Source organism: Lissotriton helveticus, chromosome 10 (genome assembly GCF_964261635.1).
Source record: "Lissotriton helveticus chromosome 10, aLisHel1.1, whole genome shotgun sequence".
NCBI classification, from domain to species: domain Eukaryota; kingdom Metazoa; phylum Chordata; class Amphibia; order Caudata; family Salamandridae; genus Lissotriton; species Lissotriton helveticus.
The window spans coordinates 83,809,839-83,828,570 of NC_136071.1; the positions used below are offsets into that span (position 1 = coordinate 83,809,839).

General features: G+C 42.3%; 1 protein-coding gene across 1 annotated transcript in view; it reads right to left on the minus strand.

Moving 5' to 3' along the window:
• LOC144785054 (UNC93-like protein MFSD11) overlaps positions 1–18,732 on the minus strand; it is a 180,508-nt gene that overhangs the window by 22,604 nt on the left and 139,172 nt on the right. The window contains exons 10-12 of the mRNA XM_078664169.1: positions 17,617–17,682; positions 16,420–16,545; positions 13,904–14,078 (exon numbers count right to left, since the gene is read on the minus strand). Of these exons, the coding sequence (XP_078520295.1) occupies positions 13,904–14,078; positions 16,420–16,545; positions 17,617–17,682 (367 nt within the window). The remainder of the gene's footprint in view (positions 1–13,903; positions 14,079–16,419; positions 16,546–17,616; positions 17,683–18,732) is intronic.

The window sequence follows — 18,732 nt, forward strand, 5'->3', positions numbered from 1 at the left end:
CGCTTGGATCCTCAGAAAAGTCATCGAAATTGATGAAGTAGCCAGATGCAGTTCTATCAATTGTTGGAATCGCTTCCGGATTTTTATTTGCTTTTGCAATTTTCTTTGTTTCATTAGCATAGTCTGTGGCTACATCGTTGTAGACAGGCGTTTCTTGATGAACTGTTGCGATTTGGGTTTCAAGAGGCTCAAGTTCAACGGCATTATTGCATAGTCCTTTTTTAATCAATGCAGGTTTATCAAATGTGATTAGTCTCCCAGTTTGAACCTCTTGTATTGTAGCAAACTTTGGTGTTCTGCTATTTCTTGGGAGTCCACTGGGCCTACTACTTATTATCGGCCACATGATTGTGGTTTTACCAGGTCGATGGATACAACTCGGTTCTCCTTTTTACCAGCAAGGGGCGGTAGTACAACTGATCTTGTTCCGTTGACAGCTAAGACAGGTACTGCTTTTCTGTAAGAAGGCCCAAATTCCTTCTTCACCGCGATCTTCTCTCTGACCAGATCCCCAATCTTTGGAATCCAGGCAGGCCTTGCTGGGACAGGTGGTTTCTCTTCAGTGGCTGTTGGCTGCTATTTTAGCTTTACGTTGCTCAGGTCTTTTCTTGTTTCATTTAAGTCCTGTAAAATAGCCAAACGATCTTTGATATCAAAGCATTTTTCTTCTACCACTGAAGTCTGACTATCGAGGTCCTGAATGTGCATTCTAGTCCCGAACAATAGTTCATACGGACTGAAACCTTTTAGAGAATTTCTTGGCAGATTGTTAAGACTACGTTGGAAACTTGTTAAATGTTGGACCCCGCCCAGTACCCGTACCTAATACCCTCGCCGTTATAGATTGCTTTATGTCTCGTTTTTTTCTTTCCACAATCCCGTTTCCCTCAGGATGGAAGGGACAAGAGTACCGCAATGCAATGCCCATGCTGGTCATGGCCTCCTTATAAGCTCGAGAGCTAAAAGCAGGACCCTGGTCAGAATGTAGCATGCCAATTGCGTATGTGCCGATATAGACTCGCAAATCTTTTATAACAGTTCTGGCGTCAGCCGAGCGCTGGTGTTCTACATTTTAAGTGAATCTAGTCTTTAAATGTTAATGTGACGCATTTTTCCTGCTGGGTTTTGTGTGTAGATAGCCTTTTGCGTTATCTATTAGAAGAGCCATGGCAATACTCCGGCCGGTTCACTACTGCGATCTCTGTTGCAGTCTGGACAGCTTATTGCAAATTTGTGATGTTGCAGACTCATTCCCGGCCACCAGTATTTTGATTGCAATTCTATTAGGGATTCCTTGATCTTCTGGTGTCTTAGACCCTCACCCATGTGTGCGTCTGCTATAAACAAGATTCTCCTGTTCGTGTTTGGAATCACTCTATCCCCCACTCCAGGGATTCGAGCAAAAGGAACGGAGTTTGCATCTATTACGTATGTATAATTGAGTGGATAGTTCAGGGGTAGTGCAGCACAGTTGCTTTGTAAAGACGTTTTTAACGCCAGCATGGTTTCCCCGTCTATGTATTTTTCTGAACGCTTTTTTGTGGCTACGGAAGCCGGTTTAGTTGCTTCCGCTGTGGCTGTCTCAGCCAATGAATTCCCTGCAGCGTGAACGCCATCACGCTGATGACTCAGTGTATGTATCACGTGAGTCTTTTGTAGTTATTTCTGCAAAAGAACTACCTGTTCCCAAAGCTTTTTATGCTTTATTGTGGCACCTGTGTCATCTTTGTAATCGTTTTGAACCCAGTTCTGCAAGTCATTGTTGTAAGATTTGACGCAGTAATGCGAATCGCACACTATTAGTGTGGGGAATTCGCGATCGGCATTTTCAAGCGCCATCTTTAAAGATCTTATTTCAGCTCGCTGAGTTGAACAGTTTCTGAGTGATTCAGTTTTGGTAATTAACGGTCTGAATTTACCCAAGCGCCAGCGACCTTTAACAATCGCGCACGCTGCGTTGTAGGATTTTTTCTCTACATCGTAGTGTTGTGCAAATCTATCCATGTAGATTACACATTTCTATTGTTTGAGAGGTAGAATGTCGATTGGCAGAGGATATTCTTCTTAATATTCTAGATTTTCTAGTTTTTTCATTTCCGGGTCAAAGTAGTATTTTACGTCTTCTGCAGCAAGAGAATTTTCCCGTTGTATCCATTTTGGATCTAATGCCACGGTAGTTAAATTGCGTGGGCTTGTTAATGACTCAAAGGCTGATTCTGCTGTTAAAACAGTTATCCTTTTGCCTTCGGCTTGGGCTCTTTCTTTTGCTACAGCTGTTTGAACCGCATTTACAATGTTTTCTGTAATACTGAATGTTTTTTCAGCTTGTGAGTACAAGTGTGATTTGTATGCTATTGGTACCTTTTCTCCCTCATTAGAGGTCAGGTACGTGAATCCGCATCTTCCTGGGATGACTCGGATTACAAGGTTGCGTGTATTATCGCGAGTTTGTAATTTTGTTTTTGCTAACATGTCTGTTTGCAATGATCTCAAAATTTCTGTGTGTTTTTGAGTCCAATTGATTGGTTTAAAATCAGGTTTTATTAATTCATAGAGAGGTTTAACCCTCTCTGCATAATTTAGAATGTAAGTTCTTCCGAAGTTCAGGAAACCTAGTATTGATTGTAAGTTCCTCAGTGTTTTTGGTGCTTGGAGTACAGCACACTTCTCTAAGAAGTTGTCTGCTAGGCTTTTGCCTTCACTTGATAATTCATATCCCAAAAATAGGACAGTCAGATGGGCAATTCGTGACTTTTTAAAGTTGAATTTGTAACCCTCTGCTGCGAACCCAAGTATTATGGTGTTCACTCTTTTCAAGTGAGTATCCAAGTCATCATCGGTCAGATAGAAGTCATCGACATAAGATAATGCCTCATCATCATACATTTGTAGTAACTCTGTTACCCTTGCTGAGAATAATCCTGGGCTGTTCTTGAACCCCTGTGGGAGTCGACAGAAATTTTTCTGCGAGCCCATTATTGAGAAAGCGGTCAAATACCTGCTTTCAGGTGCAATGTTTTGACAAAAGAATCCATTAGAGATGTCTAATGTTGTTTTGTATTTTTTGCGCACAATGGTATTCATTAGTGCTGCACTGTGTGAGTTTTGTACTGCAAATGTCTTGCAACATGAGTTAAGGTGTCTGTAGTCCAAAACTAGACGATATGATTCGTCTGGCTTGGAGACAGGAAACAAAGGATTGCTCATTTGTGAGGTGCATGTTTCAATCACCCCCTGGTATTCAAGTTGATCTAAGATCTCCCTGACCTGTTTTTTAGCTTCTTGCTTAATTGGGTACTGCCTTTGTGCAGTTGGTTGACATTTTAATTGGATTTTGTGAGGAGGAGAGTCCTCATCCCATCCTACATGATTTTTATATAATGCAGAAGCTTGGGCTACTGCCCACTTTCTTGCAAGTGTATATTTTTTATGAATTGGAATGTGATTTGAGAAGGCAGGCATAATCATTTCTTCGCCATGAGGGCATTCCCTGACAAACTTTGGTGGCCAGTCCTTTTCAGCTAAAAGGATGTCATAGCCTTTGGAAAGGTTATCCCAAAATAGACCCCTTACTTTCCTAGTCTTATCTCCCTCTATACGTAGTGTTATCTCGTATATTTTATGAGGTTTGCTAACTCTGCTGTCTGCAGTGTCCACTTGAATGTATTCATTCGTGTCCACTGTCTCCAGATGATTCATCAGGATTTTGTGAGCTATGGTCACTTCTGCTGCGCTGTCTAGCACTGTCTGGGCCCACTCTCCGTTTTTCAGCTGTGTCCTCAGTATCCTCGGCATGTTTGACTATTTTAATGCTGGCTACCTTCTTTCTTGGAAATTGTAATTTTTTACTTTGATGAGCAGGTTCTTTGGCTTTGGACTTGACGTGCTCTTCCCTTTGTTCTGATCGTCCTCTTCTTTCCGATTTCTGCGAGGAAGTCTGAAAAGATCGAGAGGGACGTGTATCAATATCTTGATATCTATCAGGTTTCTTTAGATTATCCCTATTTCTAAGGTTGTATCTTTTCTCAGAGGGCTCCCTCTGGGGAGACTTGTGTCCTTGGTCCGGAGATCTTTCTCTCCGCCGAGGAGACCTTCCTCTGGACTGGAATCTTTTTTCTTTGGGAGTGGATTGTTTATTTCCATCCCAGCTCTTTTTTGGAGTGTTTAGATTATTTTTAATGAATATTTTTCAGGATTTTCAGTTAGTTGGGGTTTTACTGGTTTCCCACCCAAACTATCTCTTCCTAGTTCTTCATAGGATTTTTCTATGATATTGGCAAGTTCAAATGGTTGTTCTGTTATATCTGTCTCTTTCAATTTCTGGCGGATCGCCACAGATGCCGCTTCTCCTTTTATGTTGGCTAATAATATAGCCGAGACCAGCTTGAAGTCTTTCAGTAATTTCATACCCAGAGTTAAAGCAGGTTCTGCACCGTATTTGTTTTGAATCTGTCTTAGCACATCTGGTATTACCGCCATGGACGGAACACCATGTGTTTTTGTGTAAATGGAAGCAAAAACTGTGGCCCAAGTGTCACAGTCCTCTACATGTGGTGCGATCCCCATTGGAAGACAGATAGTAAGAATTCTGTGTTTCTCAGTAGGGGTAGTATCCGGAAATACTGCCTCTATTTGAGTGATTTTTTGTGCTAACCAGAATGGAATTTGTTCCCGTTTTGCGGGTACTTTACCCAGACATGATTGTATGTTCTGTGGTGTAATTTTGTTTGTGTTCCCCTGATGAGGGGTCAGCTGTGGAATGTTAATAGCTGGTTGGACTGTTGAAGTCCGCATTACATATTGGACTAATTGTCTATGTATTTTAATCAGTTGTTTTAGCTGTGCTAAAAGTTCTGGTACTGACATTTTTTCGATGTCGGGATGTGGTGTGTAGCTGGCTAGAACCGGCCACGTTGCTCCTGGTCTACCTAGTGGACCGAGCCTGGTGATGTGATTATTATGTTTTAGGGCGCCTTTAAACCAGAGCAGGTGCTCTTGGTATTTTAATGGGATTTCCACCTACTCGAAAGGAGTGTATTCATCCGGAGGTTCTTCTATTTTGTAATAGTGGAATTTGTGTGTGACAGCGTTTGCTGCTGGAAAGTTTATCCATGAATAGAATACCTCTGTCTGCCGATATTCATGTGCCTCAATTACGAATATGACTGTACCACCTCTCGATGTTAGTCCATTTTCTATAAGTTTAAGAGTTATAATTTTTCTTATGTTGACCGGAATGAGTATTGCATTTGGGTCATTCTGTAGGAGACTTGTGTCATCCTCTAGGAGTTGGGCTGCTATTCTAGCTGTCTCACTCTCTTCTTCAGTTTCTGACATTTTTACTGACAGAAAGGTTTTTGTTGCAGATCAAGTTTCAAGGAAACAAAGATTAGGTGCACAATATTTTTAGAACACTGTATCCTTTAACGTTGACTAAACCAAAAACTAGAGAGATAAACGGTTAAGGGGGGGTCCGAGGGGAAAAAATTATTATAGACCTACTGGTACCTAGTCCCCCAACTAGACACTAAAACACACGGAAGGTACAGAAGGTCTCAGAAATACAGAGGGAGAGAAAAGAAAATAGCAAATCTCTCTATTGGGACCTAATAGTGTCCTCTTTACATGCCCAGAATACACAGTTAATCTGGAAACAACCAAGAAAACAAAAACAAGAGAAGATGCACAAGGAGAGGAAAAAGATACCCATCAGCCCACTCATAAGTGGAATCTCGTCATCTGGGTATATGTTGGTAAATGGTGTCCTCTAGGGTCTGCCTTGGAAACAATCCATTGGACTGCCTAGTGATGGACCCAGAACATTTCACCAACAGATGACAGTATATGAGCGGGAGGGGTTGAGGTTGCAGTGCTCAAAGAAAAAGAAGAAGAAAAGGAAAATAATCCAAGTGATTCTAAAAATACCTACGATGATGTCATGAAATACTTTATTAGGGCTGACCATCAAAGTGGTATGGTTAAAAACAGTATGCTGATAGCATGTAAGGAATTGCTACCCACCAATGTTGTTATTCGGTCAACATGTTTCAGCCTCAAGGGCTTTCGTCAGGACCTATGGTGCTACTGCAACACTTACTTAAGTGATGTGAAAGTGGGATCTACATCTGCTTTCCAAACTGAAAAGAGTGTATCTTCTCTTTTAAACCAAAAACTATACATAGAAATCTCTTCCTACTAAGTTCCGGCTGATTTTTAACCTTTTACCCACTCCAGACGTCTTTTGGAGTATTTACGGGAAAAGGGGTCTGTGTGAAAAAGCACGACTGAGTTACTCTAACGTCTTGCGTTAGATTTATCGCCTTACCAAACGTTGGGCGCCTTGTAGAGTAGTTCCTATATTCCCAATAGGCTCTGCGCATTGGAATAATATAAACAGCAGCGTAGACGTAGGACTGAAGTCGACTAGGTCTCTACTGACTATATTAGACTTAAGGTTTGCCAGCTAGCTCAGAGGTCACTAGAAACTTTCTCGAATAAACGAGGAGGAGTTTAACCTCCCTGGATAGAAAAGAAGGGATTAGCTTCTGACAACCATAAAACATGACAACTTTGCTCTCCCTGAATAAGAGTGTATCTCTAGAGTCGTGTGAAAACAATAGACAGCTATTTCACTCAGTCAAATGTGCGTACTTAGTTTCACCAGAATGCAGAGAAAAGAGAGACGGGCGTTTTCAATAAAAGGTGTTATTTATTGAGCAGTCTTCTTCCTCATACAAGAGAAATGAATTGCCACGATTGTAATACTCATGGTAAAGTAAAGTGCGTACAGTAAAAGGAGGATTATAAAATAATACTGTAAAAGCATTGATATGGTTTCTTAGCCATATGATACTTTAAAATAGATAAAATATATACATACATATATACACTGACTAATCGTACTCAACTGGTGCTTCTAAATACGCCTACCCCGGTGTACCTGACCTAAGCCTAATACGTGGGAAGGAGTAAGTAAGTAGCAGTTTAAGTTAAGTTTGTTTTGCCAAGAATCTGACTCAAGAATTCTCTGTAAGGGTTTAGTCAGTTCCGTACCTGGGTAATAGAAAGCAGGAGGTCTTGTATCTCTTTCTCAGGACTCAATATCCCAGTAACCCGCGAAGGTATCTGGAAACACCGGAGCTGGATTTCTTGGCAGGAGAAAAGACAGCATCTCTCTCAGTGCGTCAAAGGGGAGGGGCAGCGTCCGTGGGCTCTCGCATCAGCTGGGCTCTCGGGCTAGTAGATAGCTGCTCTGCTCCAGAATCACCACCGTGTGTTTGCTTAAGGCAACGTTGGTATATTTATACCTGAAAGGTGCCTGGGTTTGACGTAAGGTTGGACATAAGACGTCAATAAAGATGTCACTAAGAACTGGCCGTTCTTACAGTGCTTTACAGGAGTTCTAGGACGAAATCAAAACAAAAGCAAGGGGGATTTCCCAGGTTGCTGGAGGCTTGGTTTTGTTTAGAGAACTCAGTGTGTTTACTAGGGGGCCGGAGAAGTAGCCTTGCTTAATGTGACAGCATGTGCTACGACTGAATTATGGATATGATTATTATGCCGTTGTATGGATAGTATTGATTATAACCGGACAAAGGCATAAAATAGGAATATCGATTCAGGTTCCTAGATAAAACACTACACTTTATGGGTTCCGGAGTGGCGTGCTACTCGCCAAAAAAGCGCTTCAACACCCATCAGGGGTAACAAGTGCTATATGAATGCAAATCTTTCTTCCCCTTTTATCTATCTGCTATCCTTCTCACTCCAAGTAACAGACTAATATCCACCACTAAAATTACCTCATATTTCACCATATTAATTCACCCCTAATCCTTTATAGGCTCCCTGAATAGCATGCGTCAACAAGCGATAGATAAATAAATACAAACCTTTGTCCTACTCTATCCTTCTGCTATCATTCCAAATCCAAATAACTGACTAACCTATCCACCACTTAAAATGTACTTGCATGTTTCACTATACTAATTCAACACTAATCCTCTGTGGGTCCCGGAGTAGCGTGCTACCCGCCGAAAAAGCACTTTGACGCCTCGTCAGGGGTAGTAAGCGCTATATAAATGCAATTCAATACAATACAACCTCTCATTTGCGATAGGATTCTCACCCACTCTTACCTTTTCAGGTATTTTAATCTATCTTCCCCCGGGTGCACTTGGACAATTTTGTAAACTTCTCCCTGATATGGTAGCCAATTTAGCCAGCACCCCCTCCATCTTCACGCAGCTAGGGGATCTTAATCTTCATTTTGATCATCCCTCTCATTTGCCAGCCGTAGAGTTGGCTAATGACTTGGCAGCCTATCAACTCAAACAAAAAGTATCGGTCCCACCCATGCGAAAGGCCACCTACTTGACCCCATTTTCTCCAGTATTGATGAACTATCAGGAAGGAACCCTATTCCAGTGCCCTGGTCCGACCATTTTTTGATTCCTTTTTCCTGGACTCCTACGTGTCCCAAACTGTCTGTCAAGTCGGTCAGAAGCTTGACACGCCTATGGCCCAAACTCCCGTTAGAACAGTGGATCACGTCTCTGGAAAATACCAAGCAGACCCATGATCCTAATCCTATCAGTGCTAATGATAATTTTAATAAGTGGATTGAGTCTTCACTAGATCGGGTCCTCCCTAAGAAGTGGATTTATCATTTAGTTGGGACCAATAGAACGGCATGGTAAGCCCCTAAGCTCCGTGAGCTCAAACAGATCTGTAAGAAAAGTGGGAGAATATGGAGAAAGGATTTTTCTGTAGTCAATAAATTGAAATACAGGGAGGCCATTAAAATCTATAAAGTGGAAATTAAATCTGCACAAGCTTCACATTATGAAGAAAGAATTACTCTTGCAGCTAATTCTCCCTGCAAAATTTTTTGCATCGCTAAAAATCTCCTTAGTCTTCTTTTACCTCCAGTTACCTCCGACAACACCAGTTCCCGCTGTAACAAATTGGCAGAATTTTTCTACAAAAAATTCAAGCGATCTACACCTCCGTTTCCCCTGTGGTTGGCTACTGCAATTAGTTGCCGCTGGATTTTATGCCTCAGACCAGTGAGCACCGCTTGGAGGAAATTCCTTTGATGGACCTTAAGACATTAGGAAATACTTCGGCTTTGGTAAAATGTGGTTCGCCTAGAGACTCAGCTCCTCCTACTATTTTGCATTGAGCTGCTGGAACAGCCTCTCCTGTGATACTGGAGTAGTCCCCTCCGCATGGAAAAGTGCCATGGTGAAGGCGTTGCTAAAAAAGCTGAGTCTCAATCCCAATCTCCTGGGAAATTATCGCTCCATTTCGCTTCTTCCAGGGATCAGTAAGATTGTGGTAAAACATGTTAACTCCGTCCTCTCCACATTTCTGGTGTCCTAAAATCTTCTCCACCCTTCACAGACTGGCTTTCGACCCCAACAGGGTAAAGAAACCGCCCTCTTAGCAGTAGTCGAAGAGTTTAAGAAGATCTTGGACTCTGGAGGTTCCACAGCTATCATCCTTTTGGACCTCAGTGCTGCACTCAACACTGTTAACCGTCAAATCTTGGTCCAAAAACGTAGAAATTTGGGGGTGCCCAGGGAGGGGGGGTATAATGTGGCTGAAATCATTCTTGGAAGACAGGTCATTTCAGGTTTTGGAAGGCGATGCTGCGTCTAAACTTATGTCTCTCCGCAGATGTGTTCTGTAGGGATCGTCTTTGAGTCCCACCCTGTCTAATGGGTGCATGAGCCCACTAGCGAAGAGAGTGCTTCCTTTTGGGGTCCAGATCGTCACTTACTCTGACAATACACAACTTGTTGTGGCCCTAAACCACCCTGATAACTCTTCTCTTGGCTTACGTCCATGCCTGGAGAAGGATGCCTACTGGATGGACGCTCATACCTGAAACTAAATGGAGATAAGATTGAGCTGATGCTCCTAGGGAACTCCCCTACCTAATCATCTGGCCTTCCGTAAAACTCTTAAAACGTGGCTTTTTCTTTAATTTGGTTTAGTAATCTCATTGTTTGTCCCGCTATCAGCGATGGGATGCCCTTGGGTAGCTTTGCCCTCAATAAATGGTTTTTCATTCATCCATTCATTCATCCCATAAAGCTAGCATGAACTGAAAACTTGACCACCCAAATCTCAAACTCATCTCTTGCCCAGCCACCTACACGTTTGACATCAACATCCATCTAACCAACTTAGCATTTCTGGGAAACTATTTGAAAATCTATGTCATAACTAAAACATGAATGTGCAAGGAAAAACCTTCATCACTAAAGTACTCCAAAGGAATTGCCAACAAGCATTCACAGACAGGAGTAAAAAATGGAGTAAAAACAGAGCCCCTCGTCAATCTCATGCTACTAAGTTGCCTACAAGTAACACACAGCGACAACTCTTCACTACAGCCAAAGTACAGTCCTATAGCAACTCCATCAATGAAGCTGTCAACAGAAGCAGAACCCTTTTCAAAGCAATAAAACACTCCATCAATCCCTTGCCTTACGCTCCTATCCCACACTTAACACCAAAGGACATTACCACCAACTACTTCTTCAATGAAAAATAAAAAGATCTGACAGTACATCAACAACAAACCTACTCCTCTTCTGAGAGCCACGCATGCTCTCTACAATCCACAATGATTATCCTTCAAACCACTGTCTCTCAAAGGCAGCTCTGAAATCCTCAACTGCCTAAAGGCTAATGAAGATGATGTCTAGGCCTCACCCTTCATCAAAGCCCTTTCTGAAGAAGCTCTCTCACTGCTACTCATCATTGTCAAAGCTGCCTTCACCCAAGGAATTGTCTCTGAAGCTCTCAAGAGAAATCAGACCGTCCCACTCCTGAAAAAACCCAAACTAGATCCTGAGATCTTTCCAAACAAACACCCAACCCAAATTTACCATGCAACAGCAAGACCATTCAAAAAGTATTTTATAACCCCTTCAAGATCCCATCAACACCGATCATCTTTGGCACATCTATCAATCGGACTTCAGATCATGTTGCAGTGTGGAGATAGCTACACTACAAATCATCATAACAGATGTTCTCTTGACCACATATGCTGATGATCCCTGACTCTTGATAATACTTGACCTCTCAGCTGCCTTCAGCGTTGTCAACCACCCCATCTTTAACCACACTTGGAACTTTTGAATAGGATTCACAGGACATGTACCTCTCTGGTTATCCTTCAACCTATCCAACAGATACAAGTTCGATCACATGGGTACCTCCAGCTCCCATAAATGCCTTTGAAGGTCTCATCTGCTCAAGACATCCAATTCCTCATCAACATGGGTGCCAATAACCTACCCGAAATCGAACCCCATCTCAACAGAATTCCTTCAGTTTGCCAAGGGCAGTATGCAACAACAAGTTCAAACGGGGCTAAATGACATGGATCTAAACAGATCGGAACTCCAATGCAATTCTCTAGGGTTAACCCTGGACACCAACCTCAACCCACAAGGAACACATACCAGACAACTAATGGAGCCTGGTACCAGATCTTTCTACGAAAGAAAGAGAAAATATTTCTCCCAGAAATCGATTTTAGAAATCTTTCATGCCCTTGTACTCGCACATCTGGATGGTGGCAATGCCCTGCTCAACTGCTTCCCAGTTTCCACAATGGCCTCCGATAATGGCATCCTACATGCCTTATCAAGGGCCTGAAGAAATATGACCACATCACCCCCACCCTGATGAAACTCTGTTGCAAGAGTGCACCATCTTCAAAACCAGCTGCATCGTCTGCAAAGTCATGAAGAGTTGCACCTTACCTCTCTGGCTGATCAGCTCACCGTCTACAGTGGTCAGTGACTCTCAGGACATATACAGTCAGGACATCATTAGACTGGAATTAAAGAAGAGCAAAAAAAGTTAAATACAGAAAACAGGGTGTCTCCATGTATTCACTCAGCATTTGGAGTAAAATTCCCATATCCATCTGGGCTGCCCCAACCCTCCTCATATTAAGGAACGAGCTCAAGATTCACCTCTTTAACCAACACTACATCATGATGCAGTAGCAGCTCACTTTCTCTTAGAAAACTATCTAACCCTCCAATCACACCTCGATGGCGTATTTACCTTGAACCCTGTACAATCTCCTCTTTTTGGCTAGGGTCACCCTATATAAATACCACATACATACTTACATACATTCCAGGCCAGACAATTGCCAGATTATGGAAAAGGTCTTATGAGAAAGTTATTTTATTCTGTACAGCGTAGAGTCTTACACAAATAGAGGGTAACAACTCTCAATTCAGCTACAGCCTGCACCATTAGACAGGACCTGAGAGGAATTTTGGTTATTCTAAATGATGTTAGAGTTTGCACAGACAGAGTAACAGGGATTAAATGTAAGTACTTGAGACAGGGTGTTCTCTTCAGCTATGCCCAAGATTTCTAGTTGTTGTTCTGTACATATGGAAAGAGCTGAAAATAAAGAGTGAGGATCTGCAGATAGCTTTATTCTAATATCAGAAAAAGAAAGCTGCGGCTGACTAAGGTTCGCACTTGAGTTTCGTAGTAGAAAGTATATTGACGATCGTGCAAATCACATCCGGGGCTAGCCGCACAGAAGCTCCACTGCCTAGGCAGATACCAAATTGTATAAATGAGGGATGGTGCACCGAAAGAACTGGTCCGTAACAGCAAAGTGGTTTGGAAAAAGTTCCTTTATTATAAACGTTAAAAGGCCTCAGCCAACGCGTTTCGTCCCCGAAGGGACTTCGTCAGGGCTAGAATAAACCGTCAATTGTAGCTGGTCGAGAAGGAGGATAAATAGTCACTCCTACAGCAGCAGCATAATCATTCAACAATGTAGATAGGCCATATAAATCTAGAATAGAACGTCAATTGTAGCTGGTCGAGAAGGAGGATAAATAATCACTCCTACAGCAGCAGCATGATCATTCAACAATGTAGATAGGCAATATAAATCTGCAAATGTGCGAAAAAACAGCAAGCGAAGCGGCATATATCAATCCTCTTCACCGCTATAGTAGAGTTCGCCCCATATTAAGGGAATGTACTGGATTCGGAGTACCGTGCTTCAAAGAGCCACTGTACATTCCCTTAATATGGGGCGAACTCTACTATAGCGGTGAAGAGGATTGATATATGCCGCTTCGCTTGCTGTTTCTTCGCACATTTGCAGATTTATATTGCCTATCTACATTGTTGAATGATCATGCTGCTGCTGTAGGAGTGATTATTTATCCTCCTTCTCGACCAGCTACAATTGACGTTCTATTCTAGATTTATATGGCCTATCTACATTGTTGAATGATTATGCTGCTGCTGTAGGAGTGACTATTTATCCTCCTTCTCGACCAGCTACAATTGACGGTTTATTCTTGCCATGACGAAGTCCCTTCGGGGAAGAAACGCGTTGGCTGAGGCCTTTTAACGTTTATAATAAAGGAACTTTTTCCAAACCACTTTGCTGTTACGGAACAGTTCTTTCGGTGCACCATCCTTCATTTATACAAGATAGCTTTATTCTGTATAGATGGACAGTTCTTACAGTTAAGGATTACCTTCTGTCGATAGCCTGATTCCTTAGGGGTGGGCTGCACTAGTTTAGGTTAGGTTATTTTATTTATTTTATTTTTAGAGTTTTCTATAGCGCGAACTTGAACCGATTAGGTTATCAGAGCGCTTTACATAGCACATGTTACATTTATCACCGTTACATGTTATCACAGCAGTTTACATAGAATCAGTTACGTTGCACATTTCAGTAACTTGAACCGATTAGGTTATCAAAGCGCTTTAAATAAGACAGCATTCGATGTCCAGTATATAATGATATTCTGCTTTTGTTCACATGAGCAGTGCTTCAGATGAAAACATGTTTTTAGCCTGATTCCGTACACAAAGACAGTACCTGGGATTGAAGGCTGGACTGGTCCATGTTCCGCCCTTGCCAACTATTGGCGCATCACCAGGAAGGTTCAAAAAGATCAGAGAGAATGCGATCAGGTGCACCACCAGCCCCAGCAGCAGTACTGACATGCGACGAAAGTGGCTGTTTTTACACAGGAAACCAAAGATCCCACCGCCTACAGTAGAACAGAAGAAGAAAGAGAAGAAAGACTCAAAATGAGCATTAGCAGTCACTCCATAATGCGAGGAAGTTGGAGACGCCAACCTACAGATAATAACAGAGGTAGATCAGGAGAAGCAGGGAGATGAGTCAATACTTTCCAGCCACAGTCCACTCTGTGTGGCATTTCTTCAAAAAGAATGTGCAGAAAATGCCAACAAAAGTACAAAGTAAGGGAAAGCAGGAAAACACAGTGGGTTTGATGAGTAAAGAGCAGACAGGTAATAGGTAGAATGCATCGACTTCTCGGTCTCTATTAGCTTCTAAGTCAACATATATTTTTGTTACTAGTACACAGCTTGTGTCATTGGCCAGTCCAGCCAAGCACACAAGCTGCACCAATTCAAAGTCCCATCATTTAGACATAAAAAGTGGGACAAGCCCCCTGCATTTCATTCTTTTCTCAGAAGGAAGTCAACATAGCATACAATGAGATGCGGTTTATAGCATGAACCTGCAGGTCTGGATAGTAGAGCAAAGGTTTCATACTCAGTTTCTTCCTCCTTCCTGCAAGTGTGGGCTTTTGTTTCTTTTCTCTGGCAAGGAATGTCATTCATTGCATGGGAGGCTGAAGCAGGAAAATCAAGGCTGCTGGGTCAAGGGTTTTAGCTGAGGTTCTGTCATTGGAAACCTGCCACTTCCCCAACCTCCACATGAGATGGTGAGACCACAAGTTTGGCTGAGTGGAAATTCACCCAATTTGTGACAGAACTCTCCCTCAGATAAATGCTAAATTTTGTCCTTGCCCATAAATAAGGACACCATGACAATTTAAACCAGGCAGTCTCTCTAATACCCACATATTAGGCATTTCTAAGAAAGTATTTTCCTACAAAAAACAGAAGTACCTCAACATCAGCATTTTCCTTGCTTATGGGGTTTAAAAGATATTTTGGGAAGAGGCGGGACATGAATGTATTACATGAGTTGGGGGTTGACAACAGGATGTGTACTCCCACAGGCATGCTTGGGCACAAGAGAACTTGCTGCATCTAAACTGTAGAAAACTCGCACTAATGTATGTGAAAAAACAGGAGTGAGTTTCTAAGAAAGTAGGAATTGACATGGATAAAAAGCACATGATGGTAATTATTCTCTGTGAGCAGTGGTTGCCTATAATGTACCAAAATGAATTTGAAAAACTTGAGGGGGTAAAATATTCAATTTTGTTTTGTGCTGTGGCATAGTATTGCTGTTTAGATGCCTCCCTGTAATACTTTCCATGGGTGGCGGCTAGGAGCCCGGCGGACAGGAAACAATGTGAAACAGTGTTTCTTTCAGTATTTACATCACTCATAATTCTTCTCTGCGCATGCCATTACAACAAGGTCATTACAACAACCGCTTTGTTACATCGCATGCGATTACATCGCAAGTCGTTACAACGACTTGCTGTAAGGGGAGCGCTGGATTTGAGAATAGTAACATTTACTATTCCTACTCCAGTTTGTGCAACAGCAAGGAAGGTGTTGGATTGTAAATCCAACACCTTCTGCCCACTACAGCAAGTCGTTGTAACGACTTGCAATGTAATCATATGCAATGTAACAACGCGTTCGTTGTAACGACCGCGTTGTAATGGCATTCGATGTATCACATGCGAACTAAACGATGTCTCCCTATAAAATTGCAGTCTTCTTTGGGGCATTAGTCGAAGCACTAACGGGGGAGCATGGACCCTTTTTCAGTCCAATGAGAGTTGCTGTTGGGCACTCTGTACCCCAAAGGGATGTGGGCATTAACAGGGCAGATTAATCATGAACAGCTATGAGGTATGCTGTCACGACTGCATGGGGCGCAAGCATGCATGCACGATAGAGGGGATCATATATATAGTACCGATTACAGTGCCAATTTGTACTGAACACTCATACATTTTTGTGTATAAAAGAGAGATCTGTATACATTACTGCCCTGCAGCCCACTGCCTCAGGGCTATACTGGTTGTTAAAGGCGCTGAAACCGAGTTATAGGCCCAAGCCGCAAGCAGGGACCTATAACAAGGGTGAGGGCCTTTAACAAACGGTAACGTCTGAGGCAAAAAGGCTATAAGGCTATTAAACATTCAACTCACTGAGGGTAGAATGTTCTAAATCAAAAAGGGAGAACTAGAAAGACAAACATTGGAATGTTGCAGCAGAAGGCTTACACCATCCATTATGAGCCCTGAACCACTCCATTGTCTTTAATGGAGCTACCAACATTCCAATGTTCTAATACTAATTACTATTCAAATTGGCTTTGCAGATCATGAAGGATGACAGAGGTAGTTATTGAACTATAAATAAGCAGCTTACCGGCTATTTCTCCAAAACTCACAAGCATCCCAGACAGGCCAATCAGTGCCTTGGCTGAACTCCCAAAAGCTTGAGTGGCACCGATGCTGGTTCCATACACGCCGCTGTAAAATGCCAACTCGAGGCCTGGGAACATGGGTTGAGAACAGAGAGAGATCAAATCCTGTAGCCACAACATGCATTCTACTGCACCCTGGGGCCACTTAACCTGGGTGTGTAAACAAAGGCAGAATTTGTCAGGGTCTGAGGCAGAGACAGAATCATTATTTTAATACACTGTTTGTGATTTAATTTGCAGCCAATTAGACCTCAAAAAATCAATGTTCTGGGCATATAGGAAGCTCTATATGAAGATGTAAATGGGAATTCATGGGAATGAAGAAATAAAAAGGAATTCATGGGAAGTAAGATTCACAGCGTAGAGAAAGGAGCAGATATGTGTTGTCACAAGTCAAAATGAAAGACATGTGCAAAGCATTTGTTTTCATGTCCAAATGCATTTATAAACCACTAACAACACCATTAAGGAATCAAGACCTCGAATAGAGTGGGAAAATGATTTAAAGTAAGGATACACAAAAATGCTATAGCTGAGAATAAAAAATGGTTTAAGTTGGTTCCTATATTATGTTATTTCTTTTTTTTCTAAGTGCAAGAGATAAACTAATCCAAAACAAGAATCCTACACCAAAATTAATCTACCACAGCTCTAGCTTGTTTAAATGTAGGAACCCCATCAAACTGTATCCATCCTTCACAGTTGATTGAAGGGAAAATATGGATGGGTCAGATTTCCAAATAATGTTGAGTGGATCCACAGACTCCTGGATTGAATTTGGATACAACATGGATCACATTGGATGTCAACGATCCTGACAAATGTTGTGGATCATTACAACCACCCAGTTACGTTTAATCATAAGCCTCACAGTCAGATAAGGAATCGTTTGAAGTTAACAAAGTTGATTATTTGGCACACCGCTGTATATAATTTTTTTTTTAAAACAGAAAAGCCATGTTCTGTCAGGAGGACCCTTAGAACGACTCTTCGCATAGCAAGACCATCTCAACAGGGCTGTCAGCAAAGATGGAAGCAGCTTCCAGCGAGATGGTCATGCTAACTTTGGGGAAAGAGGGAATTCTGATCTGCTGAGTTCGTGGGATAGCATCCATTCTTCCTAAAACCTTTTTCCTTACCTGTGTAAATCATGGAGATACTCAAAAGAGCTGTGTTTTTGCTGCATAGCAACCTCCAAAGGACACCTGCATTGAAACCAAGAGAGTTACAGACATGAGTGATCTCCTTCCTTTATTAATGGGAAGACAGACAACATATAGTGGGAGACACGGCGCTGGTAAACAAGGTGTAAGCCACCACCAGCGCGAACAACGCTGGCTGCCTTCAAACTCAAACGCAACCATTCACACTACTTAGTATACTCTCTATGGTCATAAGTCCAAAGTACAGGCGGTAGTAGGACTTGGGAAAAGAAGGTCTGCGCATGAGTGTGTGGGTGTGTGTTTTTGTGTGTGTGTGTATTTGGGGGTGTCAGCGTGTGTGTGGGGAGTTTATGTTGTGCGTGTGTCGGTGAGGTGTTCACGAGTCCTAGACCCTAGAATAGTAAACATATATTAGAGTCTTTCTCTGATACTTGAAAGAATGTGTGTATGGGTGCAGGTGGTGGGTATTGGGCAGCAGGTGTCACCAGAGGGAATGCCTGGTGAAAGGACTACACGATGCAGAAGATCCGATGGGAATAGACTAGCTCGAAGCTCAGCTGAGCGCAAGCAGTAATCTAGAGTCAAAGGGCAGCTGCCCAGGATGGGGCATTTCACCCTCTCGAAGACATCTCATGCCAGGTCTTCAGCAAGGAAACAAATATGTGTGCATAGTAATGGAGAGCCCTTTACTGCATCAGTGTGTAAAGGACCCACTGGACTGCAGTACCAAAGAGACCTTCACTTGACCTCACTCATTGTGTGAATCCTTTGAGGCTTCACTGCATGGTAGAGCTTACCTAAAAGCCAGCTACTTTTGGACTAAGGGGACATTGCATGGGAGAGCCCACTAAGGCGTCAGATAATAAACAAATCATTACGTTCTGGTATTCGTGAATGTATCAGTTGGTGCCAGGGCGTTAATATGGAACCGTTGACAGAGCCCAAATTCTTTGCTAGGCATTGTGGGACTTATAAGGTAAAGCAATGAAGAGTCCTTTATTTTGTCAGTGTGTAAAGGGTCCATTGAGCTCTAACATGGGGGAGAGGTCTGCTTGGTGTCAGTGAGTGAACTTTGACCCTTTGAAGCTGCAA